General features: G+C 47.4%; 1 protein-coding gene across 1 annotated transcript in view; it reads left to right on the forward strand.

The window, feature by feature from the left end:
- Window positions 1-14,819, forward strand: part of LOC115403256 (adenylate cyclase type 5-like) — an 80,385-nt gene that overhangs the window by 15,566 nt on the left and 50,000 nt on the right. The window contains exons 2-5 of the mRNA XM_030112115.1: window positions 1,327-1,428; window positions 8,075-8,186; window positions 10,438-10,565; window positions 14,356-14,479. Coding sequence (XP_029967975.1) covers window positions 1,327-1,428; window positions 8,075-8,186; window positions 10,438-10,565; window positions 14,356-14,479 — 466 coding nt within the window. The remainder of the gene's footprint in view (window positions 1-1,326; window positions 1,429-8,074; window positions 8,187-10,437; window positions 10,566-14,355; window positions 14,480-14,819) is intronic.

Consider the following 14,819-nt stretch of genomic DNA (forward strand, 5'->3'; position numbering starts at 1 on the left):
AGGCTGTCACCGCCTCTCTGAGCCGGGTCTCCAGGCTGTCCACCGCCTCTCTGAGCCGGGTCTCCAGGCTGTCCACCGCCTCTCTGAGCCGGGTCTCCAGGCGGTCCCCGCCTCTCTGAGAGGGTCTCCAGGCGGTCCACCGCCTCTCTGAGCCGGGTCTCCAGGCGGTCCACCGCCTCTCTGAGCCGGGTCTCCAGGCTGTCCACCGCCTCTCTGAGCCGGGTCTCCAGGCTGTCCACCTCCTCTCTGAGCCGGGTCTCCAGGCGGTCCACCGCCTCTCTGAGCCGGGTCTCCAGGCTGTCCACCTCCTCTCTGAGCCGGGTCTCCAGGCTGTCCACCTCCTCTGAGCCGGTCTCCAGGCGGTCCACCGCCTCTCTGAGCCGGGTCTCCAGGCTGTCCACCTCCTCTCTGAGCCGGGTCTCCAGGCTGTCCACCGCCTCTCTGAGCCGGGTCTCCAGGCTGTCCACCGCCTCTCTGAGCCGGGTCTCCAGGCTGTCCACCGCCTCTCTGAGCCGGGTCTCCAGGCTGTCCACCTCCTCTCTGAGCCGGGTCTCCAGGCTGTCCACCGCCTCTCTGAGCCGGGTCTCCAGGCTGTCCACCGCCTCTCTGAGCCGGGTCTCCAGGCTGTCCACCTCCTCTCTGAGCCGGGTCTCCAGGCTGTCCACCGCCTCTCTGAGCCGGGTCTCCAGGCGGTCCACCGCCTCTCTGAGCCGGGTCTCCAGGCGGTCCACCGCCTCTCTGAGCCGGGTCTCCAGGCGGTCCACTGCCTGCTGCAGCCCCTCTCTAGTGTGGCCCTCCATGCTTTAGGAACACCCCTGCAAAGTGCGAATAAGGCACCAGCACGTGTATAATGTCTATTTGTGAAAAGACCGGAGTGAACTGCACCTACTCTCGCACGCAAATGCGTGCGTGTGATGCGCGCGCCCGCGTGCGAGCCATGCTTAAACATGTAGGGAACTCCTCGGTCGTTACAATTCAATCAGAGTGAAAAACAGAAAATCCAAAGGGTTCCTGTAAACGGTCTTGCTTGTATTATTATAATTTGTGGCTTTCAAAATTCCCTCATACTGATAGCTGGTTAGATAAAAACAGGAAGTAACAGGAAAACAATAATTCTTCACGTAAACAAAAATGTTCCAACATTTGCTGTATTTCATTTGTTGCCACATTTATTGAATGACGGCAGACTTGCATGATGTGGCTGCTGTCGACATACTGGAAGAGAAGTACTTACAGTGTGCGGCTCTCAACTGTCTACACCCGTCGCTGTAGTGAACTTTGACCCGTGCTCCTCTCTTCTCACACAGGAGCGTCTCCTGCTCTCAGTGCTTCCTCGCCATGTCGCCATGGAGATGAAAGCCGACATCAATGCCAAGCAGGAAGATATGATGTTCACAAGATCTACATCCAGAAGCATGACAACGTCAGGTAACCTGTGTGTGTGTGTGTGTGTGGTGGTTGTGTGTGTGTGTGTGCCAAATATAAGCAAAAAAAAAAAAAAAACGCCCCAGTGCATGCTGGTCGAGGGAGTCCAGGTTGGCCGGAGCCGTTCTTGTAAGTGTTCTGTAAGCCAGGAGGAGAGTTCTGAATTGATTCTGGCTGCAACTGGAAGCCAGTGAGGGAGAGGAACAGGGGAGGACCTGAACCCTGCTGGACCGGGTGAAGACCAGACCTGCTGCATTCTGGATCCTCTGTAGAGGTTTGACTGGACCTGCAGGGAGACCCGCCAGAAGAGAGACACCACCAGAGCCTGGACCAGAAGCTGTGTGGCCTGTTGGGTCAGGAAGGGTCTGATCTCCCTGATGTTGTCGAGGGCATAACGACAAGATCTAGAACCTGATAGATATGGATAGATCAAAGATTCAGTCATTAAGATTGTCACACTTTGCTTTAGTGTCTTTGCTGATGGAATAACATTTTTAGGTGAAAATGGCCGTTTTTGCAGCTTTCAGTTTTTCAGTTAGGTGAACAAAGTTAACAAATGACAGGAATTTGCTTATTTTTCTTTAGGCATTTTTCATAAAAATTTGATGCATCCCAGTACAAGTCGAGACGGTGCCCCACTCAGCAATGCCTGAGCACAAAACAATCGCCCCAAACCAAATGAGGGATTATTATCATCCTATGGTGAACCAGTGCATGGCCGAGGCAGACGAAGCTTGAGGTCCTACTCCACATGGAATACTGTGGGAAAATAGGAAAATCCAAGGTTTATTAGCCCTTCTCTTAAAAACCAAGTTTAAAGAGCAAAAATAGTGTTTTACTTTAACATAAACAACCAGGAATACAAAATACTTTCAACCAAGAACTTAGAAAATTGATTTTTGTTACGTAGTGGTTTGCTTTCTCTCAACTTAAAGCAGAACTATGTAAAATTTGCTTTAGCGCTCCCCCTGCTGGCCTCCTGTGAAAGCTCACTGTCGTAAACATTCTCCATATCACCCCCCCCCCCCCCCCCCGCGTGCAGAGAGCGTCTCACTTCCGTTTCCTTTTTTTCCACTCGTCAGACAAAGGTTTTTCTGTCTTTTTGGTTCTGCCATCCGTGAGCACCTCAGGGTGGCGTTGCTAACGCTAGCGAGGGCTTTACATGCTTTTATCCTTGTCCTCCCGTATGAGCGCCGTAAAGCAGGTTTGTTCTCTCAGATGTCGTCGGGTCGCTCCTCTGAAATTGTAAGCGCTGTTTTCAGGACACAGACCCCGGGGGAGTGGAGGGACCGGCCAATCACTGTGACAAGTCTTTGTTTCCCCCACAGGGATTCTGAAAAACATTTTGAGGTAAAAAAGTTGCATAGTTCTGCTTTAAATAAACAAAACAAAAAAATTACTGAATAGAACCAAGAAGACTTGTGTCTGGTCTTTAGAGCCACTTTGAACCTTCAATATTGGCTCATTTTGTGCCTGAAACCTCCAAATCCACATAGAAAGACAATGTCTGGACTTGGAACACAGATCCTCTCCCTGTGAGGCAAAAGTGCAAACCACTACTGCACGTCGTAGAGTTGCTCTAAATCACAGCATTTATAGTGACTGATTTCTTTGAGTGCAGTTTTTCTGCCTCTCAGCGTGAAAGTGCAACATGGATAAAATATGTTTGTCAATAGATGAAAAAATCAAAACCTAAAGGCCGATTAATTTTATTTTGAAACTTTGATGTTTTAGGGCTGGCACGTGGCACGGAGGTGCACTGTCTAGCACTTTTATGATTCCACAAACATGAAAGGAGGTGATCCCACACAGTGATCACTGTGGGGGATCCTGGCTTCTTTCTCCTTGGACTTCTGATTTGAAATTTGGAATTCTGTCAACAGGTTTAGACGTATGATAGAACTCTGCTCCTCTGGTTGTGCAGATTGTAGAGGAAATATGTGTAATGCTCAGAACAGTGGGGGCACAGCTGAGGACAGGTTTGGCACCACCCTGTGGAGTAAGACGGCACTGCACCAAAGAGAACCCTTTGAGAACGCTTCAGAATATTTACCCTGTCACACTGAAGGAATGTCTCTTCATCTTAGGGAAACAATGGAATCACTTTAACTTAGAAGTTGACTGCTGTAATGAATTCCTCCTTGAAGATTGAGGTTTAGCTTCAAGGAGAAGTGGCTAAGTCTTCAGGAAATGAATGTACTTCAGCGGAATATCCCCGAGAGAGAGAGAGAGAGAGAGAGAGAGAGAGAGAGAGAGAGAGAGAGAGAGAGAGAGAGAGAGAGAGAGAGAGAGAGTGTGTGTGTGTGTGTGTGTGTGTGTGTGTTACTGCATAGCTTCTGTTTCTTCCACAGTCAGGTGGAACATCCGCTTCTCACCAGGTTCTCCTGAAGTTCTTCCTTACTTTTATGTGTCCTTTCCGATCCTGCGTACACAAAAGTCTTTTAGAGCTGTAGATAACTGTTAAATGTCTGCAGCAGAAGATGGGACAGGTGTGGTTGTACATACCTCTCTCTACTGCAGTTGAACAACACAACTCAACAGAAGTGATTGAAAGTGAAGGTGAGTCTCTGGCGTTGTGTTTCGGAGACTCTCCGGGGAGCAGGCGGCACATCAGTGACATCTGCTCAGCTCGGCTGAGATCCGTGTGGTTAATGGCCAACAAAGCGGGTGTGACCGGGCCTGTCGGGAAGCGGCCGGTGGCTTTGGGCTGTAATTGGCGCTGTGCTGAGAGTCTGAGGAACAGCAGGAAGGGAAGTGACGGCTCCAGCAGCTGCTGAGGAGTCAGATGGAAAACAGAAGGAGCAGGCACTTTGTTGATCAGGCTGTTCTTCATGATCTTTTTCTTCTTAATTGCGATTCATTGGATTGAATAATGATGTGAACCTTACGTGGAAATATTTTCATGATGGTTTTAATCATTTTTTGAACGGACATGCTCGTCTCTGCCAGTTCATGGTTAAGGGAATGGAGAGCCCTCGGTCGACCTCTGACCTGACTCATCCTACTGCAGAAGAGAAACCAGCTCTGGGCTAAAGGAACTCTGGCCTCGAAGCCGACTGGCTGAGCTTTCAACAAGCATAACAGATGCATAGCTGCAATCAGGGAAGCCACATGTGAGATATTCTGGTGGTCGGAAGGGCGAAGGCACAGATGGGAAATCAGGAGACGGTAAACAGTCCGCCGCTCAGCGGAAGTGCACAGACAAATGAAGGACATGGAGGCTGTCGCATTCTTTTTTGTTATTCTGTTGATTTTGTTGCAAAAAGGTGGAAGAAGAGAGTCATGAAATTACAAACAGTGAGAAATGAAACGACAGAAAAGAACCGAAGAGTCTGGGAGGAACTGCAGCGGAATCAAGCTCAGGATGAGACGTCAAGAACTCCTGAACTTCACAACAAGAGGTCTGGCCTGGCCCTCCACAGTGCGATGCCCTCTCCACCTCCAGCTCCCCAAGGTTTCTCCAGTGTCCTTTTTACTTTTCAGTTCAGGCTGGCTTTGATGTCCTGAGCATCCTTTAAGATCTCATCAGTTCTTGTGTTTGCCAAGTCCATGATCAGTTTAATGGAGCCCTTGAAGCTGTCTTGCTGTTGCGGTAACAGTGCAGTGAACGTCTCTTTCTGGCTACAGGGCGGCTGGAGAGCGGCCGCAGAGCAGCGAGCAGTGGCTTCTCCTGTGACGGTGTGATACTCTCTTCATCTGGCTTTGTGCCCGACTTTTCTTAAGGTGGCATGATGTAGTTTCAGACTACATTAAACCTTTATTTGAAGAGCTTCTTTCTTTAAATGTTTTTTATGCTTTTCCTGCTCTCAGATCTCTGGACGGGCTGTTCAGCAACTTGTAGCATACATTCACCGAGTACATGTGTGATTAGCATCTATAGTTTTACAAAGCCAATTACTACTAGTCAACAATTACAATGAAAATAACTATCATGTCAACAAAAAGCCACCTTTAATAGTTTCAGTGTATTTTGTCTGTCAAAAATATACTGCAATGTCCAAAAAACTTTAAATTAATGTTGGTTTGTTTGTTGTTTTAAGTTTTTGCCATTGCTTGGTGTTCTGGTGGGTTTGGTGAAGTCTCTTTTGGGTCAGTTTTAGCCCACGAGCCTTACGTTTAACACCCCTGAATTAAGCCCATGGTGGAGAAAGATCATTTTAGACAGGAGCAAAATAAAGAGGAGAAGCAGGAAAAAGCAGAGACACGTGAAAAGCAACAGATTTGAAGGGTCAGAGTGAGTTTCTTTCCCTGGCTGAGATTAGTGAAGCGGCAGCAGAAGAGGTGACAGACAAACGGTGAAATATGTCTTTGAGTTGCATGAACACTCTATTAAATGACAGATAAGCCTGAACAAATGTGCTTTTTCACATCCAGACTTCAGCAGTCCCCTCAGTGACTTGGATTAGTGCTGTCACTTACATCCACAAGCTTGCTGCCAGTTACTGCTGCGTACTCGTGAGTCACTCGTCACCACAGTAACACTGAAGTGGGACTCTCTCACTCTGCCGCCGCCGCCTTTGTAGCTCACCACCCACTGTTACTCCTGACGTTTCACCAGGCTTTGGCGAGTGGCCTTGATCTCTGCTTTTCTGGGTCGCTGGTTAGAGCAGGAAGGGACCGACAGTCCACTGGGAAGTCTGTGCATTATGTATTTACCTAAATAACCTCTGGACTCCAGATACAGAAAACCTCTTTTCAAATGCAGATACACTGAATTTTATAGGTGCACCTATTCAAATACTCAACAAGAATCATAGGAAAGTGAATCTACCCTTCCGCTTGTGTTAGGGTCGGCACCGACCCATTTTAGTTTTTAAATGCAAAATAGACTTACTTAAAATTTATTTTTTGCACCAAGGATTTTTGACTTTGTCAGGAACCTTGATTTCAACAAAATTGAACTTTTTTTCTTTTTTTTCACTACATTATAAAATTGTCTGGTTGAAATTATGTCGTTTGTGGTGTTAGGGTCAGTATCGACCCGGTTATAAAAAATAAGATTATAAGTACAAATTAGAGCCAAAATTGAAATCATAAGTGCATTGTCAGCCAACACACTGATAGCCGCCTCCTCTCCCAATCATCTGAGCTTCAGGGGACGCTCATTTGTCCAGTATAGCTGCAAAAAAAACAAAACAAACATAGACGGCCATGCCCAGCCATGGGAGGTCACTTGAGTCATTTGACTTCCAGAGGGCACATCTCCAATTTGCAGCATGCAACGATGAAAAAAAAGATTTACAGTGAAAGACAATTTGGATTACATTTTTGGAGAAAATGAAGGAGAAGACACAGATCAGTATAGCGATGCAGAGGAGCAAGTTTCTCAGGAAGAGGACAATGTGGAGAACCAACCACACGAACACACCTGAGTCTGATGAGGAGGCCACTGGTGCTGAGGCTGTCAAACGACTCCAAAATGGCTCAAAGCAGCTCTGTGACCGGAGCAGCTCCGTGTTGCCAGATTGGGCGGGTTTCTGCCAAATCAAGCTTCTTTTTTGAACACGTCTGACGGGTTGTGTGTTCATGACGTGTTTGTTATTATAAAAATACAGTTTTAACGTGCATTCTCAACCCAGATGGCGGTTTGGGCTGCTTTCTATTCATTTTAACGGGTTTCAAATTGTTTACGGGGGATAATGACAGATCTGGCAACCTCCTCCAGCGGACTGCAGAACACCGCAGGCGAAGAATCACAGTGCTGCGGTGTGCCGGACCGGAGCCGGACCGGAGCCGGACCGGAGCCGGACCGGAGCCGGACCGAGGACCGGAGCCGGACCGGAGCCGGACCGGAGCCGGACCGCACCCAGTGTGCTCCACAGTTGGTCAGGCTGTGGCTGCAGACCAGAAATCCTCAAAACTACGCGGAACTACGCCCCCTTTCTCTCCTTTCTCTCATGCTCGGGTTTCTAAGAAGAAGGCCTGAGCTGCCGCGTCCGTGCGCGTGCACGTGGACACATGGACCACCGTATCCACGCACGCCACACACACACCACGCACCGACAGCACCCAGAGGGGTGAACTGCCCGTCCTTCCACATTCTCCTCCTCCTCCTTGGAGGTGTGCTCTGAACACACACCCACACACACACACACACACACACACACACACATGATAGTTTGAATCTGTTCAGATCTGTTATTAGATGTGTTGATAAGAAATAGACATTCTTAGAAACTCATTGAATCACTTTGTCAGTGAGTTAGTCATTTGTGCCATTGTTGATTGATCAATAACCTCATTACTCAGTGATCTAATGATTACATTTTGTCTGTGTATTCATTCCCAAATACTGCTTATCTTACAGTATTAATGAATTAATATCAATTTATTCCATTTATTATTTGATTTGGTTATATTACTTTTGTGTTTCACTCTAAACAGTTTATTACCCTGTAGGCTGTGATTATGAGTGACTCACAGTGAATGATCTGTAATTATTCATTAGTAAATGTCAATTTACTCAAATTAACAATTTAATATTACTTGAAGTGATCGATTACCTTCAATAATCCATACTTTAGTAATTTAATACTAATTACACAACGTAAACCCCAACAGAGAGCAGATTGATGAACACGTCCAACGGTTCTCTGAGCAACTAACGTGGATCTTTTCTCCTCTCCCTTGTATTTCTGTGTTTGTGCAGCATTTTATTCGCAGACATCGAAGGTTTCACCAGCCTGGCATCGCAGTGCACAGCGCAGGAGCTGGTGATGACGCTCAACGAACTGTTTGCTCGCTTCGATAAACTGGCAGCGGTGAGGACGCAGCAACGCACCACACTCGCCGGGACCTCTCTTTTGGCCCCTCCCCCCACCCCCTGCGGCCTCCCACCTCAAAACCAGCAGCCCAAGCATGCGTGAGGTGGAAGGGGAAGGAGAAACGTTCAAATAAATAGATCCATTTCATGGCTCTTAATGTAACTGAGTAAACGTGTATGGACAGCAGACTCGTCCTCTCATTCAGGACAGAGCTGTGCAGCAGCTGGTCTGTCCTCGCCCTGCCCTGACAGGCAGGACAGCTTCTCTCCGTCTTCAGTCCTGTATTGCAGTGGCGGCTGCTGGTCTTCCAAAGAGGGGAAGCTTATTTTCAGCATACATTGTAATGTAATTATATTGTATAATATATGTAATGTGACTGTAATGTGTAATTTAACAGTACACTTTATTGATGACAGCACTTCCAGTCAGCCGGCTCACCTTGTCCTACCAGGACAGCTGAAAAGACCTGGTACTTTTCCCCACCTTTTGCACCAGCTCAGTCTTCGGAGTTGATCTGCCCTGTAGTTTAACGCCAATTTCCTCAAATGGCTTGGACAGGTTAAAGTGCTGTGGCGCTGCAGCCGAGTCAGTGGCCTGTGGTAAGCAGCTGATTCTGAACAAAAGATGAACGCGTTGTAGCGCATATTTAGTCGATGAAATGTACACACAACTGTAAATATTGAACTACTTATTTTTTGACATTTTAGGGGAAGCTGAGCTTCCCTTGCAGTCTTAGAGCAATTGCCACTGCTGTAACGTCTCCTTTGTCAGGTCAGATTGTCCTCCATGGTATAAGGCTATGTTGTGTAGCACGCAACGTGACAAAGAATAGACTCACACCCTGCAAACCTGCCTGTGAAGTTTTGGTGACGTGTCACTGGGCCTGTCAGCTGAATGACCACCGGACCGGGCGCCGATCTCCTGCACAGCGAACAGACGTGGTTGGAGGTGCGAGCTTTCGCCACACCTTGCGCGCACTTTTTGGCACGAAATTGTCACTGTGCTCAGCTGAATGTCTCCACACCTCTCGCTGGTGCACGGCCCCACCCATCTGACCGCTCAACAAAATACCAAAGAGTCATGTGGTTCAGTTTGAAGTACAAAAACAGGGAACAGTTTCTCCAGATTTTTTAACTTTCCTTAAAAATTCTCTAATGGAATCAAACCGGGAACCTTCGGATTGTGTTTCATGATCAAGGGCCATTCAGGGAGTCTAAGGCTACGTTCACACTGCAGGCTGAAGTGACCCAAATCCGATTTTTTTGCCCCTATGCGACCTGTATCGGATCTTTTCATGACAGTCTGAACGACACAGATCCGATTTTTTCAAATGCGACCCAGGCCACTTGGACATGTGGTCCTAAATCCGATACGTATCGGATCTTTTGCCATGCGCTTCAGTCTGAACGTCCAGGTCGCATTTATCCGACCTGCACGTCATGATGTGGGGCTGAAGACGTGTGTCTTACCGTGAGTGTTAAAAAAAGGCGCTCGCAGACGCACATTAAGGGAGTTCTTGTCATCCGAAAAATATTATTGAACTCCGTATCATTAAAGCCTCTCATCACTGCCCCCCCTCTCCTGACTGCGTTTCTCTGTTGCTGCCGCTGCCCCACAAAACGCCCGGCCAAAAACTCGGCTCTTCCTTCTCATTCGCTAAATTCTGCAGCGCCAGGACAACGGGGAGGAAAAATAATAATAATATCCACACGCGCGCTCTCCCTCTCTCCCTCTCTCTTCCCTCTCTCTCGCTCCCTGTGTCTCTCTCTCTCTCTCTCTCTCTCTCACACACACACACACACACACACACACAGAAGGAGCTCAGCGCGGCTGATTAGAAGCGCTGCACTGAAATGATTGCTCACTATTCAATTGTAAGAATGCGTGTTTGATCAGTTCTTAAATAAATCATTGACGCTTGAAAAGCTGTAGATTCTGTATGTTGTTTGTGGTTCCGCAAACACTGAAGCGCTGCTGCGTGACGTCGTTATGTCCTCTTCTGCGCATGCGGGACACTTTTGGGTGGTATTCCGTTCAGACGGGAGATCACATACAAGTCGCATTTTATTGTAATGTGAACGAACTCGCAAAAAAATCGGATTTCACAAAAAAATCCGAATTGAGCATTAAGCCCTGCAGTGTGAACGTAGCCTAACTTTCCCGTATGACAGGAGAACACAGTCTCCGTCTGGTGTAAGGAGCTAGCTGAGACGTTCACACACGCAGCTGATGATTGTGCTTTTGCCAGGAGAACCACTGTCTGCGGATCAAGATCCTGGGAGACTGCTACTACTGCGTGTCCGGGCTGCCGGAGGCCCGAGCCGACCACGCCCACTGCTGCGTGGAGATGGGACTCGACATGATCGAGGCCATCTCGTAAGTTCTCCTCACCTCACTGATGCCTTATGAGAGCACCACAACAGCAGCGTGAACATCGGCACATGCTGTATCCACGTCTGTTGCAACAGACTTTCAGTCCACTGGAGGGCGCCATAGGGCTGGACGGAGCTGCACAGTGAGAGAGTTATGACAGTGACGTAATCGGTGACACTTTGATGGCTCTGGTGTGTTAACACGGCCGGTAACCAACGCAAATAAACAGTACTGTCGCAACACTCTCAGTATAAAGCTGGGGCTTGAAAGGCTGACGTCACTGCAGTGCATCATGGGATTGGTGGACCACTGCAGCATTGTTCACATTTGCTAGCTGTACTGCACTGTCCAGCTTTGCCCCTTTTTGTCTTCCAGCTACTTAACAACAGCATTCTGTGTTGTTAACTGCAACAGCTGTTCACACGACCGCTCCGTAAGAAAAACATGGGGCTGCGCTTTGGCATTGGGCATTTCCAGCGTGAAACCATATTTTACCTTGTCACGACATGTTCAATGCAGAAAGTAGCTTGTTGCTCCTTCGGCTTCCATGCTGGTCTGTTTACCGGTGTTGTGCACGCGCTGAAGACGGCCTGGCTCCGCCCCCACCGCTGCCGCGCTGCGACTGGAGCAGAGAGGGCGTCTCGCTAAATCCTCAGGCTGCGCTTTGCGGGGCCAGATATCCAGAACACGCTGATCAATGTGTGATTTTGTGTAGCATGGACTTGCTAGTACATGATGTCAAAAGCATTTTTCTTGTCGTGGTTAAATTAAAATCGCAGATAGCGCCTTTAAGGTATGAAATTTAAGAAAAAGGTCAGTGAATTCTAAGTTGGAGAATACTTTTGCAAGGTGCTGTACGTATTATGTTAAAACAACTATTGTTTGCATACACAGGACCCACAAATGCACTGTAAGAAATATCTTTTATCTTTCCAACAATAGAATAGAATAGAAAGAATAGAATAGAATAGAATAGAAATAGAATACTCTTTATTGTCATCGCAACAAGTTACCGAAGTTACAAATTACAACGAAATTACTTGGGTTTTAAAGACGCCCAGGCAGCCACTTACGGCGCTCCGTCTTGAAAAAGAAACAGAGTTAAAGAAACTCAGACAGAAATTGGGGGAGGGGGGAGGGGTGGTGGTAAAAAAAGATACGTCAGTTCAGATCACGGTTCCAAAAGGGAGTCGAGATTAGAAGTGAGAGACAAAAAAAAAAAGCCAACCTGCGCACAAACACAGCGAGACACGTGAGACAAGCTGCTATCAGACTAACGGATCAGCGGTCGCAGCTATAGCATCAGCGCAACACGTCATCACCACTAGGGGGCAGCAGAGAGGTGTGGTGGAGACATTGAAAGTGGGAGAGGGAGTGTGTGTGGCGTGTATGTGGCATTTCAGTTCATCAGTCCGTGTAGTGTGTGTGGTTTGGCCCGCCTCCCCTTGCGCTCCAGCTCGGATGGTCGCTGGGACGGCCTTGAACGAAGAGGTCCAAAGGTGAAGTTGGGTTGCAGCTGAGAGTGAGAGAGGGAAGATAGAGAGAGCAATCAAGTCTGTCCTTGAATCTTCAGGGAGATTTGTTTAGTCTTCCAGGGGCGCCAGACGTAATCAGAAGTTCTCTTGTTTTGGCGGAAGGAGCCGTTTGACCTTCCTCTGCTCGGTTCTCCACATTTCAGACAAAAGCTGGTTTAACCCTCTCGGCGATGGTGACATCCAACTTGCGTCTCAATCGTCCATAACCCAAATTGTCCAGCTTTCGAAAGAGTTCGCACAAACAGTCAGCCTCAGCTTTTGCCCGTTGATCTGAAAAGACCGTCCTCCCAGGACGTCTGTAGTGGCGGCGGTCTTCTTAGTCCTCCAGAGGATCAGGTCGCAGCACCGGCCAATCAGCAGCAGGCCGATCGTCATAGATCTGAAAATGTAATCATCCACAATGACCTCGACGGACAGGGGTCCAGGCATGTGACCCCTCCACTGTCCCCGGGCGTCCATCACATACCCAGCATGCCGAGTCCCGTCCGGACCGGCAGGATCCCGCTCCTCTGCTCTTTGTTGAAAAACTCGTATCAGTTTTGTAGAGACACCAGCTGATCAATTCCATGGTTGATATTTGGTTTGTTCGAAAAACCAAGTCCAGTGATTCCTCCAGTAAAACAGACGAGACAGAGAGCAGCAGAGACCAGAGTGAGGGCGGAGCCAACAGGGACGGTAGAAAAAGTGTTCGCCTCCTCCGAGAGCCAAAGAACAATGAAATTGTAAAACAACAACACACTAATAAAATTTGCAAACTCCCCCAATTCTCGTGAAAAATGATACTTTACATCCACAACAAAGTTTTGTCTTCTGAAAATGGTATTTTCTGTCGAACTGACAAAAACTATCACATGAAGAAACTTTTAGAAGCATAGTGTGCGCACTGCACTTCCCCTCTGTGTGGGCCACATTTCCTGCATGATGCATTGCGTGGCGGCTGCATTTACAAATGAAAGGTGGCCGACTGCAGGACGACTTGTTTATCCAAAAGCACTGGACCTTTTTGGCCCCTCTCTGGCATCTGGAAAGGGATGGACCAAATCCGACGATGCACTGCAGTGTGACTTAGCCTGTCAAGCCCTAAACAAAGAAGAAAAGTAGAGTTCTTCTATTTGAGCCATGAAGCAAAAACTGAATAAGAACCGTTAAGAACGTTATTACTTTTTAAAGACCTAAATTATAACGCTGTTCGCTATGTTCCTGATTCTTAATACGGCTTCAAGATATCAAATAGTTAAAGAAAATTAGGACACGAACAAAGAATGAATCAAGCAGAGTCAAAATTACTTGCAAGGAGAGAAAAACCTTTCAACGGTTTCAACATCCTGTTTTGTATGGAAACAATGAAACAAAGGCAATCAGTCATAACAGATGTAATCATTTCCAACGGGAAAAGGATAATGTACTCAGTGAGCATAGATAAGACGCACTCAGTCAGCATTTAGCAATGCAGGCAGTTCATTCGTTGTGCTCTTCTTGATGAGTTTACTTCCACTTTCCTGTGCAGTTGTCAATTAAGCATTTAGCAATGATAGTCAAACATAATATTTCCAACATAAACCCAATAATGTAATCATTTAGGTCTCTTCAAAAGTAATGTTAGACGTCTTTTTCTCCAGCCTGAATTCCTTACTGATCATTGTTATTGATGGGAGATAGAGACAACAGCAGATCAACAATCAACATTACGTTTATTCAGCCGTGAAACTACAACATCAGATGGATTGGCTTCACCAAGTCTCAAGTATGTCTTTTCTGGAGTTCCTCCATCATCCGTTCTCAAGTCTGCTGGCTTCAGCTCGGTCTGAGAGGGTTTTCCTCCAGTCCTCCCTAAAACCAGTCTGTCCTCAGTCCGCCAACAATCCTCAAACAAAGACCTCAAATAGCTTTAGACAGTTGCACAGGTTTACCTGAAATTTCCAAAAAAAGGCTAAAAATGCTTTAGAAAGACTAAATAAATCAAAACAGATACAACTGCTAAAAGGCTTAAAAACTATTAAACATTTTAGTTTGGAAAAATTTCTCAATTCATTTGAAAAAATATACGAACAAATAAAAAAAAAAAAACAGTCAAAACCATGGAAAAGAGTTTAAAACAGCTAATATGGCTAAATTTGCTGAAATCATGAAAGAGGTGACTGTACACATTGGCCAAAGTCAGGTTCTGATCTGTAGCTTTGCAGCCAGCAGTCCTCAGCACTGAGCAGTGTTTTTATCTGCTGGATATCTGATCAATAACGTTCAAACATCTCTGTGAGACTCAAGAGAGCGAGTGCTCCCCAGGCCGGCATCCAGGCCGGACAGCCTCCACCCTTCCAGGTTCAGCCGCCGGCGTCCCGGTGTTGTGCTGAGTACACCGGCTGGCTGGCCTCGGTCTGCGAGGTGCGGTCCGCTGGTCGTCCACCGCCGAGCTCTTTCAACAAACTGGCTGCTGAGCGATCGCCCTCCATCTATCCTCTCCAGTGCTTGTTCTCTCAGGGTTTTTATGAAAAAGGTTTTTCAGCCACCGTCCAATTCTTCTGCTTGTTTTGATTTTCCTGCTTCCTGCTTACTGCTTCTGTCCGTTCCTGTCACGTCATCGCGTATATACGTACGAGGAAACGCATGGCAGATAGCAAGTAGTCCCGTTCCATCCGCTCCGCGGTCAGGCTCTGTTTGTTATGAGGCACCAGCAGGAGTATTGATGGGTGAGACGACCTCCGAGCATCGGATCTGCTCCAGT

This window comes from Salarias fasciatus, chromosome 16 (genome assembly GCF_902148845.1).
Source record: "Salarias fasciatus chromosome 16, fSalaFa1.1, whole genome shotgun sequence".
NCBI lineage: Eukaryota > Metazoa > Chordata > Actinopteri > Blenniiformes > Blenniidae > Salarias > Salarias fasciatus.